This window comes from Procambarus clarkii, chromosome 44 (assembly GCF_040958095.1).
Source record: "Procambarus clarkii isolate CNS0578487 chromosome 44, FALCON_Pclarkii_2.0, whole genome shotgun sequence".
NCBI lineage: Eukaryota > Metazoa > Arthropoda > Malacostraca > Decapoda > Cambaridae > Procambarus > Procambarus clarkii.
The window spans coordinates 5,641,456-5,654,428 of record NC_091193.1 but is presented as its reverse complement, the minus strand read 5'-3'; the positions used below and the strand labels follow the sequence as shown (position 1 = coordinate 5,654,428).

Genomic DNA, 12,973 nt, shown 5'->3' with positions numbered 1-12,973 from the left:
AGGACCTGGAACCTTCAGAGAGGTTGCAGGGAGCAATGGCCCTGGAAAACTGTGGTTGGGGTTTTTCCTTATCCGCCATCGACCAGGGTCAGGCACCCAGGAAGGTAGGCATAACAAAACAAACCCCACATGGTAAGAAACTAACAACAAAAACCAAACAGAGAGGTAGAACTCCCTACAATCCCAAGGAAACAAGCAAACAAGCAAACATAACACACTACTGCCGCGCTGCTCGTCTGTGCAGCCCTCAGGCCCCAGACCTCACCATGCCGGCTGCATAGCACTCCAGTTCGGAAGCTAAGCTTCAACAAATGAAAAAAATTGCCGACCAGTGGGAGGGAGGGTTGCCAAGGAGCCTCCGGGGCTCACCCAGAAAATGGCGTTTCATTACATTCAACGCTGGTTTACTGTGGGGAGCCCCTACGGCTCCCTGGAGCTTCATACCCAAAGAGAAGGGAAAGAAAGGGCTGACCCGGGAGGCGGCCACCACAAACTCCACAACGCGAAGTCCAGAAAACAGGCTGCAACCTGCGACCCAAGGCAACAAGAACGCACAGGAGCAGACGCGCATAAAGAAAGGGCGGCCAAGAACCTGTGTGACCCTCAAATCCCTGCGCCCGAAATGAGCCCTAGACGTCACCAACACAGCAGCAAAAGTTGCAAACGTCCGAATAGCACGAGCGCAAAGACAGACCACAAGCTGGACGACTGAAAAACTGTGCAAACGACCTGGGAGACCCGAGCCCTGAAAACAGGGAACGAGGGGAACCGGATCAAACCAAAGCGCATCCCCAGACACGGTACGCAGGTAACGGCAAAAAGCGCAACCGGACAACAAAGGACGCACCCCACCCCCGGCCAAACCAATCAACCATCAATAACCTAAGAACCCCTCCGGGAAGCAGCTGTCTCGACCGTCGCCAGGATGGAGAAAGGCTGTACACGTACAAATCTACCACCAGTACCAAAAAAGCAGAAACCTGAACCGAAGGGGCTACCACAAACTGAGGAGAAGATAAGAAGGCACCCTAATCAAGGACCAGGACGGCTCAGGCGACGCATGAGCAGGCCAGAGGTGAAACAAAAACATGAGAAAGCGTACGAAACGGGGCAGATCTGACGTCCACCCCGAACGCAAGCAGGAGCGGCCCCACCAGTGCCGCACAAAATGAGGCGACAGTAAGAAACGTCAAATAACTGTAGTCCTGAAAACACGAGAAAGGACAAGATAAACTGATGCGAAAGAGAAGACAGCCTACAAAGAGCAAGAAAGGGTGCATAGAAACACCAGGAACGTCATACTGTCGCCGAGACAAAGCTCGCAGGTGGAACACCGTCAACAAAGCCACCTGAACACCACAGAGATGGTGATACCCACGTCAAAAAACCACACGCGAAGAGCCGAGGAGAAGGCCGAACCAGTCACGTACAGGACCGATCCGACCTGCCGAAAGAGGCGAGCCACAGGAAAACGCTCCGGGTTCGGACACCTATCAAGCAGCGTCTGAAAATAAAGCTGGGCCGGCCACCAAGGAACCATAAGGACTGCTCTCATGGGAATGGGCTGCAATCGAGCCAGAACCCGAAGCAACAGCTGGACCGGGAGAAGAGGAACAGGTACCCCCATCTCGACCAGTCCTGCCGAAAAGCAGCCACTATGAACGCTTCGCAGGTGGGTAAGGGCGCCACATAAAATGGGCGATGCCTAGCCCACGCCGACTCGAAGACGTCCATGGCCAGGAGTCCATACGTCCGGTAGAGCCAACAAAACGAGTTGGCGACGACTGGCCAATCCGCGAACAGAGGAATGAACCGAGACAGCTGTCCGCCAGGACGCAGGACACACCCAGGACATGAACCTCGTGGTTAGCCAAACCCCGAGAATCCAGCAAACAAGCCACTCTAAGGAACCAACCCCAAAGGTCAACACCTAAGAGAAACCCTGTGGTTCCGGCAAGAACCGCCAGAGAACAGTCCGAACGGAGCTGAATGGTAGAACACCGAGTGACCCAAACCCACCAAAGAGCAAACCAGACAGCCACGAACTCCCGAACCGTGTTGTGAGCCCAACGGACGGACAGACTCCACCATCCTCGGCCGACCTGGTGAGTACTGGTCACAAAGCCCCAGCCAAGAGATGACCCGTCCATGAACACATCGAGTGAAGGCTCGGGGAGGTGCCAAACCACGGAACCCCAAAAACTCCAAAGAGGAAGCTGGTGACACAGCACCAACACAAGATCCCCAGAGGAACGAACCCAACGATTGCAAGAGGCGGAAGGGGAGTCTCCGAAGGAAACAAACAGACGCCGAAGCCAAACCCGACCCCGCGAGCAGACCAGCACGTCAAAGTTCAGACTCCTGCACAACTACTTGAGCAACCGCTGAGCAACCCGGGACCCCCTCATGAACAGCCGAAGGCGGGACCACAGCCGCAGTAACACTTCTGGAGGGAAAGACAAGGAGTGCCCAATAGCCCTAAACAAGGCCCAGGTCCGAACCCGGGACGGAAACAGATGAAAATGCCTCCAGATCACCCGGAAACCAAACTCGGCGATCTGGAAAGAACCACACCCCTGGCGAGCAGACAAGCGGACCGACTGGGAGCCCACACCAGCCAGTCGTCGAGGTAGGCCAGACACCGAATCTCAAGCAGACTCAAACAGGGCACCAAGATCCGGTAAAAATGCAAAAATACTCCAAGTGGCAATTACAAAATAGATGAAGCAACAAAAGCAGCAAGCCTGAAGCCCCACCACCAACTGTGCCAGTCCCGGAAAACTGGAGAGGAACATGCCAAGAATTGACCTGGAGGTCCAGGGCCACCATCCAGGCACCCAGCCCCAACAGAAGCTGGACAGGAGACAACAGAGTTCGGAGGAGGGCATAGAATCCAGGGTGCAGACTGAAGAAGTCCAGAAGAACCGCAGATTCGAAAGGCAAAGAGCAGACGGGAACCCCAGAAGGATCTTGAGGTTATCTTGAGGTTATCTTGAGATGATTTCGGGGCTTTTAGTGTCCCCGCGGCCCGGTCCTCGACCAGGCCTCAACCCCCAGGAAGCAGCCCGTGACAGCTGACTAACACCCAGGTACCTATTTTACTGCTAGGTAACAGGGGCATAGGGTGAAAGAAACTCTGCCCATTGTTTCTCGCCGGCGCCTGGGATCGAACCCAGGACCACAGGATCACAAGTCCCGTGTGCTGTCCGCTCGGCCGACCGGCTCCCCCAACACATGGGGGATGGGGTGGATCGACCATGTCCAACGCACCCACTAAGATGACATGACGAAGCGCAGGGGAAGAAGCCCACCCCCACCAGCTCTGAATCCCCCCAAAGGGGGAGAAGCCGTCCACCGCCGCCACCAGAGGCCGGAAGACAACCAAAAGCACCCACCAACAGCGGGACAATGCGAGTCAACAGAGCAAGCTGCTCCCCCAGTGCCTCGTCAACAGAGAAGAGAACAGAGCCCCTTTCGAAAGAAAAAGTACACATACACGTATATACATATTATGTATATACACATACAAATACATATACACATACACACAAGGTATGTTACACACACACGTGTATGCACTTTCGACAGAGTTCCACATAAGAGGTTGTTCTGGAAACTGGAAAATATTGGAGGGGTGACAGGTAAGCTTCTATCATGGATGAAAAATTTTCTGACTGATAGAAAAATGAGGGCAGTAATCAGAGGCAATGTATCAGAATGGAGAAATGTCACAAGTGGAGTTCCACAGGGTTCAGTTCTTGCACCAGTGATGTTTATTGTGTACATAAATGATCTACCAGTTGGTATACAGAATTATATGAACATGTTTGCTGATGATGCTAAGATAATAGGAAGGATAAGAAATTTAGATGATTGTCATGCCCTTCAAGAAGACCTGGACAAAATAAGTATATGGAGCACCACTTGGCAAATGGAATTTAATGTTAATAAATGTCATGTTATGGAATGTGGAATAGGAGAACATAGACCCCACAAAACCTATATATTATGTGAGAAATCTTTAAAGAATTCTGATAAAGAAAGAGATCTAGGAGTGGTTCTAGATAGAAAACTATCACCTGAGGACCACATTAAGAATATTGTGCAAGGAGCCTATGCAATGCTTTCTAACTTCAGAATTGCATTTAAATACATGGATGGCGATATACTAAAGAAATTGTTCATGACTTTTGTTAGGCCAAAGCTAGAATATGCAGCTGTTGTGTGGTGCCCATATCTTAAGAAGCACATCAACAAACTGGAAAAGGTGCAAAGACATGCTACTAAGTGGCTCCCAGAACTGAAGGGCAAGAGCTACGAGGAGAGGTTAGAAGCATTAAACATGCCAAAACTAGAAGACAGAAGAAAAAGAGGTGATATGATCACTACGTACAAAATAGTAACAGGAATTGATAAAATCGACAGGGAAGACTTCCTGAGACCTGGAACTTCAAGAACAAGAGGCCATAGATTTAAACTAGCTAAACACAGATGCCGAAGAAATATAAGAAAATTCACCTTCGCAAATAGAGTGGTAGACGGTTGGAACAAGTTAAGTGAGAAGGTGGTGGAGGCCAAGACCGTCAGTAGTTTCAAAGCGTTATATGACAAAGAGTGCTGGGAAGACGGGACACCACGAGCGTAGCTCTCATCCTGTAACTACACTTAGGTAATTACACTTAGGTAATTACACATGTGCACACACACACACAGTGTACCTCTGTACATGTGTACACACACCCATACACTTGAAAAGAAAATTACAAGCCGCCGACCAGTGGGCAGAGAGCACCACGCCGGGCAGGCAAAGAAGGCACAAAACTGCATCAAAAGGCCCACCTCGACAACAAAACCTCAAAGTCCCAGCACGACCACAACATGTGCCAAGACCCAAAAAGATCAGTCTACAAGCCAGGAAGACTCCGAAACTCCAGACGGTAGAACCGGGTCACACACGAGGAAACAAAACCCCCTGAACCCACAAAAGGGGCCCAAGAGGAAGAAACCTCCGGAACGAAACCAAAGAACCCAAAGGAACCCGGAATCGAACCAGGGGGAGCCCAAACCACCACATTTGCCAGCGGAGAAACACCACAGAAAGGCAAAGCACAGCCCCAGACAGAACCCCCAGGGAAACGGTCATAACAGACCGAAAGCCGAGGAACAAGGTGTGGAAGCAAGCACAACAGCCAGGGACACTGAGCCCAAACCAAAGGGCCCAGACCCAAAACAGACAAAATGGGAAACCCGATGTAAAATCAACACCCGAACGTTCCCAGAGGAACAGGAAACGGGCAGAAAACACCAGAAAAGCAAAGAAACGACAACAGGAGAATAAAACCCCTGAAAAAAGGTTTAAACTCACCCAAGAAGCTTGCTCGCACACCCTGGTGCATGTAAACAAATCGCAACGCCGACCTGGTGGCCACGCTGGGAAGCCGGCAGACGAAAATGGCCGCCAGAACAGAGGGCTGTGACTGACGCTAAAGATACGAAAACACGCCAGCAAAAGTGGGAAGCAAGCAGACTGGATGGACGAAAAACTCCACCCAAAAGCAGAAAACCCAGGCAGGGGCAAACCGCCCCAGAACTGCTAGCAGGCATCCCCCACAGCCCCGGGAACCAGCCACAGAGGCCCCGGGGCAGAGCCATCCTCCAAGCCCTCCGCCCTTAAAGAAAAGCAAGAGTCCATGGGAAAGGCAGCAAGAAAGGGCAGCTGGTAAGACCCAGAAGCCTTGGCAGGAGGAACAGGCTCGAAAACCTCCGTCCTCCAACCCAAACGGGGCAGTCGCTGAAAACCGCCCGAGTCTCGGCCCCAACTAAACCCCGCCCCGACGCCGAAACCGGCAAACGGTCCGGAGCAGGGAACAGGGAGGGAAAGGCGCGAACAGCACCTAATCAAAACGGGGCGGCCTCGGGGCATCCGAGTGGGAAAGCAACCTAGCTTGTTGCAGCAACCTAACCTAGCTTGCAACACGGATGCTGCTTGTACTCTGAACAGTAATAACATCAGGAGAGTACTGGAGAACAAGCAGAAAATATCTCTCGCAAGACTCTGGGTCAAGGTGTCAGTGACCCAACAGGCAACATGACGGAGGTAAAAGTGGCGACTGTCACCCGGAGACAAGGGCACAGCAACCAACGATCCCGTACAAGACGGGTTGGAACTCGGAAGACACATTCAATGGTCCACCGAGCCCAGACAGGGGTTTCCAGGGCCTGTAGGCTGATTGCTGCGGGAAGCCCGGGCAAGGTGTTGCTAACTGGTTAAGAAACCCAAAAATAACAAGAAGGTAGAGGATAGCACTGAAAACCCCTGCGACGTGTACAATTACGGGGGCTTAGCAGAGGGCCGCCAAACACTACCAGTGGAACTATAGCCACACTGGGCAGACCCCCACCAGGCAATTGAAAATAAAAACAAAAGAAAAACCCCGCAAAAGTACACCGTCTCCAGAGGCAACAGGAATCGGTCGCAGCTTAGGTGGCAGGTCGTGCAACACCTTGATGCCCTAACCAGCACAATACCAGTCCCTACCCAGGGCCAAACAAGGGCCCCAAGCCCCAGCTGGCCCCAAGGGCGAGGCAAATGCCGAGCAGCAAGAACCTCTACAGGAATGGTTCCCGAACGCCCCAGGAAAGATAACCCTGTTACACAAGGGCAGTACTCACATGGCGCTTAGGGAAGTCATCCACTAAGCTATGCAGCCCCGGCACTGATGAGGTACTCCTGGCCACCGCACAACACAACACACGGCAGTGAATGCCACACAAGGCAAACACCGCCTAGGAAACTGAGGCCAGAGAAGCGTCTATCTCGGATGACATTAGCTTCCGAACTGAAACTTGGCAGCCGGCGCTGTAGGTTCTGGGCTCCCCCCTCCCCCTTTTGGGGCGGGGAGGGCTGCGCGGACGATCGGCGCAGCAGTAAAGTGTGATGTTTGCTTGTTTGCTTGTTTCCTTGGGGTTGTAGGGAGTTTCTACCTTTCTGTTTGGTCTTTTGTTTTAGTTTTTTACCATGTGGGGTTTGTTTTGTTATGCCTACCTTTCTGGGTGCCTAACCCCAGTCGATGGCAGATAAGGAAAACCCCAACCACAAGAGGGTTTTCCAGGGCCATTGCTCCCTGAAACCTCTCTGAAGGGGCCAGGTTCTGGGGCTGGTCCCTGGTAGGTCTGAATTCCTTAGCTAATGTCCCGGTCTAATATAACATACATTAGCCCAATAAGCTTCAGGGAGCCGTAGGGGCTCCCCACAGAAAAGTGGACGTGAGCGGTGTCCAAAGAGAGCAATAGTGTTAACAATATAATCACTAGTCTTGATTACAGTATTTAATATAAAATTGATTGCACTTGCATTAACTTTTAAATTACTGCAAAATTATGCAATGTATGTATCAACTTTAAATAACTGCAAATTATTCATGTATATAATAAATAATTACTGTATAATAATTATGTACTGTATATAATGATTATTAATAATGAACAAATCCACAAGGGTCGTGACGAGGATTTGAATCTGCGTCCGAGAGCATCCCAGACACTGCCTTAATTGACTGAGCTACAACATGGTAAAAAGAGTTGAAACCAGAAGTTCTACTGAACTTACTTGGATCCTGCAGCCTCTCCAAGACACAAACCAAAGAGGCAGATAGGCCTATTGAGATAGCTCAAGTGCATGGGGAAGTTGTGTAAAACCCTGGTTTGTGTCTCAGAGAGGCTGCAGGATCCAAGTAAGTTCAGTAGAACTTCTGGTTTCAACTCTTTTACCATGTTATAGCTCAGTCGATTAAGGCAGCGTCTGGGATGTTCTCGGACGTAGGTTCGAATCCTTGTCACGGACCTTGTGGATTTGTTCATTTGATGCATTATGCTATTGTGATTTCTGTGTGCAATTATTAATAATTATACTATAATATCTCAAGTCACTAGTTGTGATCATTAGTTTTAGAGTAACTGTTCACCTTCTAACACATAAATCATTGTCAGGGGACAGGCAGCCAGAGTGTATTTATACATGTTAGGCTTACATCAAGGCCACCCCTCCCCTCCTACTCCGAGGTTGAATTACTGACCCTCCCCCAGGATGTAACCCCATAACAAGATATTGGCTGCTAGGTAAACAGGGGCAATAGGTGATAGGAGAGGTGTACAACTATGTCTGTCCCGCCCCGGGATGCGAACCCAGAATTCTTGATTGTGAGTCAAGAACGAACTCGACTGTGCTACCAGGACATCTCAAGTCACTAGTTATGATCGTTAGTTTAGGTGTAACTGTTCTCTGTGTAACACATAACACACTCATAACCTACTTTATCAGCATTAACACTTCTCCAAAACATTGTGTTTGTTAGTAGCTTTGCCTCAATATGTAATTTTAAATGCCAAAATTTATAATAAAATAATCACTGTACATTTAGTTATGAAAAGACACATGGTACATATATATGGAAAATTGATAAATATAACATTTGATTAATGAGGTATAGTACTTACTGTCTCAGGCTTTTCCCATATGGTATTTGAGAAAATATGAGAATAAGCATTACGTTTCCTTCTCTCATAGCGCTTGGCCAACACGTCTTCACATTCACGGACTGTCAGTAGACCTGAGGCCACAAAAAATATAAACATGCAAATAAAGTTAACAATCATTGAATTGCTTCTGTTATTGAAAGACTGAAAATTAAAAGCAAAAAATTACAGAGGTAAAATTAGGGGTTTACTGATGCCACTCTACATGGTATATAATAAGCCACTGGAAACAGGAGGCTTACCAGAAATATAGACGACAACTAATGTTGTCCCAATATACAAAAAAGCCGACAGGCAAGAGGCACTGAACTACAGGCCAGTGTCCCTAACTTGTATACCATGCAAGGAGATGGCAAAGATCGTAAGGAAAAACTTAGTAACACATCTGGAGAGAAGGAACTTCGTGGCACACCATCAACATGGGTTCAGGGAGGGTAAATCTTGCCGAACCGGTCTAATAGAATTCTACGACCAGGTGACAAAGATTGAGCAAGAAAGAGAAGGGAGGGTAGACTGTATTTTCTTGGACTGGCAGAAAGTCTTAAATACAGTACCCTATAAGAGGCTGGTGCCTAAGTTGGTGAAACAGGCAGGAGTAACTTGTAAGGAGCTGCAGTGGATTTGGGAGTACCTAAGCAATAGGAAGCAGAGAGTTACTGTGAGGGGTGAGTCCCACCGGGTTCTGTACTCTGACCAATCCTCTTTTTGAAATACGTATATATCTTCCAGAAGGTATAGACTCATTTCTCTCAATGTTTGCTAATGATGCTAAAATACTGAGAAAGATTAAGACAGAGAAAGACAACATGAGGCTACAAGATGATCTGGACAAACTGAAGGAATGGTCCGACAAATGGCTATTAGAGTTTAACTCGAGGAAATACAGTAATGAAGATAGTTATAGGGAGCAAGAGACCGGATACAATGTACCATTTGGGAGATGAAATCCTTCAAGAATCTGGGAGAGAAAAAGATCTGAGAGTTGATATCACACCAGACCTATCCCTAAAGTCTGACCCCACATCAAGATGATATCATCATCGGCATATGCTAAGTTGGCCAACATCAGAACAACCTTTAGAAACTTGTGTAAGGAATCATTTAGGACCTTATATACTACATATGTCAGACTGATCCTGGTATTTGCAGCTCCAGTGTGGAACCTGATGGCAGAGTGGACAGTGCTCAGAATTTGCAGTCCTGAGGTTCCGGGTTCAATCCCTGTCAGAGTCGGAAACAAATGGGCAGAGTTTCTTTTACCCTGATGCTCCTGTTCACCTAGCAGTAAATAGGTACCTGGGAGTTAGACAGGTGCTACAGGCTGCTTCCTGGGAATATGTAAAAAAAAGGAGGCCTGGTCAAAGGATGCCAAGCCATGAAATCATTGCAAGATAACCTCTCAAGACAGCCCGTATCTAGTCAAGCACAAGACTATACTGGAGTAGGTGCAAAGGTATTCCACCAGACTGGTACCCTAGCTGAGGGGTATGAGCTATTAGCAGAGACTACAGGAACTGAGCTTCACATCACTGGAAAAAACCAGCATTGAATGTAATGAAACGCCATTTTCTGGGCGAGTCCCGGAGGCTTCCCGGAGCTCTGCGCAACCCCCCCCCCTCCTCCGCAGGAGGGGAAAGGGGGAGCCCCAGACCATCCGCGCCGGCAATCCAACCGGCAGTTCTTAGGCTGGATATCACAATACACAAAGAAACACCGCCGACCTGAGGGAGGGAGGGTGGGAGGTATGCTGGGGAGCCTCCGGGACTCACCCAGAAAATGGCGTTTCATTACATTCAATGCTGGTTTTCTGGGGGGAGCCCCGTCGGCTCCCCAGAGCTACCTCACCACAGATAAGGAAAAGAGGGAAGGATCTGGGAGGCGGACACCACGCACCCAATCCTAAAAAATAAGACCACACACAAAACTAAAAGACCCGGCAGATAACCCCGCAGACCCGAACCCCAGAACAGGAATGAGGGAAGAAAGGGAACCCAGTCAAACCAAAACGCATCCACGACCCCACACGCCAAGACGCACAGGGAACAGCAAAGAACCGCAACCGAACAACAAAGAAAGCCCCCTGACCAACCAATCAGCAACCCAAGGCCCAAAACAAGGAGAAGGAAAAAAATAGACAAAAGCCATCCGGGCCAACGACCAGGATGGCACTGGAAACGCAAGAGCAGGTCAGAGGTGAAACAATGCCTAAGACAGCAAACGGAATGGAACAGAATTAACAGCAACACCAAACGCAAGCTGGAGCGGCTCCGACAGTGCCACCCAATATGAGGGGACAGTACACGGTACCAGACGACGGACATGGAACAACCCCGAAGGGAATGCCAAAATAACTCGGAGACCAAAGGACCCTTCGCAAAGATAGGATAACCGAAAGGACCTCCAGGTCCTTTCGGTTATCCTATCCTATCCTACACACCGCCGCCGAGATGAAGCACGTAGGTGGGAGATCAACAACGAAGCCACCAGTGCCCACACTAGCGACGAGAAACTAGAGACAAAACCCCGAGACGCGAAGACTCAAGGGGAATTATTAAGAATGGTAACAGAGTCCTAGAGACAACACCCCGAGACGTGAAGACTGAAGGGAAATTATTAAGGATGGTAACAGAGTCCCAAAATTATTAAGGATGGTAACAGAGTCCCAAAATTATTAAGGATGGTAACAGAGTCCATTTCATGTGGTCTCCATCTCATGTTGGCCTCCGAATGCATGATAGAGCTGATAAGTTAGCCAAAGAATCTGTCTTTAAAGGAGATGTTGAGTGTAACCTTGGATTGTCAATGAGCAATCTGAGAGTCCCAAAATTATTAAGGATGGTAACAGAGTCCATTTCATGTGGTCTCCATCTCATGTTGGCCTCCGAATGCATGACAGAGCTGATAAGTTAGCCAAAGAATCTGCCTTTAAAGGAGATGTTGAGTGTAATCTTGGATTGTCAATGAGCAATCTGAGAGCAGCAGTACACCGAGAACTTCAACAAGATCTTGTAGATCTGAGGCAAAGTGAAATCGACACCAGTAATTCCATCTATCATCATACTATCATGCAAGAGGAGCCACACATCTATGGTTCATCCAATAAAATCAGCATACTTCTAGATGTTGCTACTGCTCGGCTTAGACTCGGTTACAAGTATCTCTGGGAATTCTCATTATCTGCCGATGTAGATTTGACCAAATATAAACTGTGTCAACAAAATTATTCGCACACCCTCCGTCACTATGTGATGGAGTGCAAAAAGAGAATTCAGAGACAATTCTATAACCAATGTACCAACGATGTGTCAATATTTCATTCAAAATGATCTGCTACCAGAAATTTTAGCCAAATATCCCCAGTTTGCTAACTGTAGGTAGTAACTGAGTGATTGTAACCTATCCACCGTTGCCCACTGGATGGGGGGCGGTGTGCAGGACAAACATATCAATTGTGACACTAGCTCTCCACATATGTCAGTTGCTTAATTTAGAAACTGTACTTGTGGTCGATCTCGAACCCATTGTTGATGTGACTACTTATACTGAATTTTGTAACTAGCTCATCAAGATTGTAACTTGCTTTCTTTCTTTTTTTTTGAGAGAGATATATACAAGAGTTGTTACATTCTTGTACAGCCACTAGTACACGTAGCGTTTCGGGCAGGTCCCTGGAATACGATCCACGCCGCGAAGAATCATTGTTACAACCAAGTACACATTTTACTGTTGAGTTAAACAGAGGCTACAGTTAAGGATTTGCGCCCAGTAAATCCTCCCCGGCCAGGATACGAACCCATGACAAAGCGCTCGCGGAACGCCAGGCAAGTGCCTTACCACTACACCACAGAGATGCTTAGCTAAATGAATTGTGGGGTTCAGTCCCTGAGCCCATTATGTGCCTCTGTAACCATTTCCACTACCGCCCAAATGATGGGTATGGGGTGCATAATAAATGAACTAAACTAAAACTCAAGGGGAAGAAGGAACCAGGGCTGGACCGATCAGCAAAAAGAGGCGGAGAAGGCCCACAGGACCGGAACCGAGGAAAGCAGCAGGTCTTGTCAAGGCAGGCAAAAACCAGAAGGAATGGCTGCCAGGGAAACCAGGAATCCAACCCCAGCGAGCCGAAAGGGAACCAACCTGGGCGAGCAGACACGCCCCGTCCGGAAGGAACCCCCTCCCAGGACCCTTGAAGGACCAACAAGGCCAAACCCCGAAGAGCCAGGGGCCCAGGCAAAGGCCAACGAGGAAAAGGAGCACCACGAACGAAAGCATGAGACGCAAAGCAAAACAGTGCCCCCGCAGCCCAAAGGAGCAGCGCAACCAGCTCCAGCAGGAAAAACCAATGTACTCATCCCCAAGGTATACAGGAGGGGAAACCACGCAGGATGTGAACCACAGGAGAAGCAAGGAAAAGTTCCAGAGATAAGAGAAGGAA

The 12,973-nt window shown here is 48.8% G+C and overlaps 1 protein-coding gene across 1 annotated transcript in view; it reads right to left on the bottom strand.

Annotated features, from left to right (window-relative positions):
• Positions 1-11,387, bottom strand: part of LOC138350095 (uncharacterized) — a 189,770-nt gene extending 178,383 nt beyond the window's left edge. The window contains exons 1-3 of the mRNA XM_069300387.1: positions 11,326-11,387; positions 9,530-9,698; positions 8,497-8,679 (exon numbers count right to left, since the gene is read on the bottom strand). Coding sequence (XP_069156488.1) covers positions 8,497-8,679; positions 9,530-9,698; positions 11,326-11,387 — 414 coding nt within the window. The remainder of the gene's footprint in view (positions 1-8,496; positions 8,680-9,529; positions 9,699-11,325) is intronic.
• Between the last annotated feature and the right edge of the window lie 1,586 nt (positions 11,388-12,973).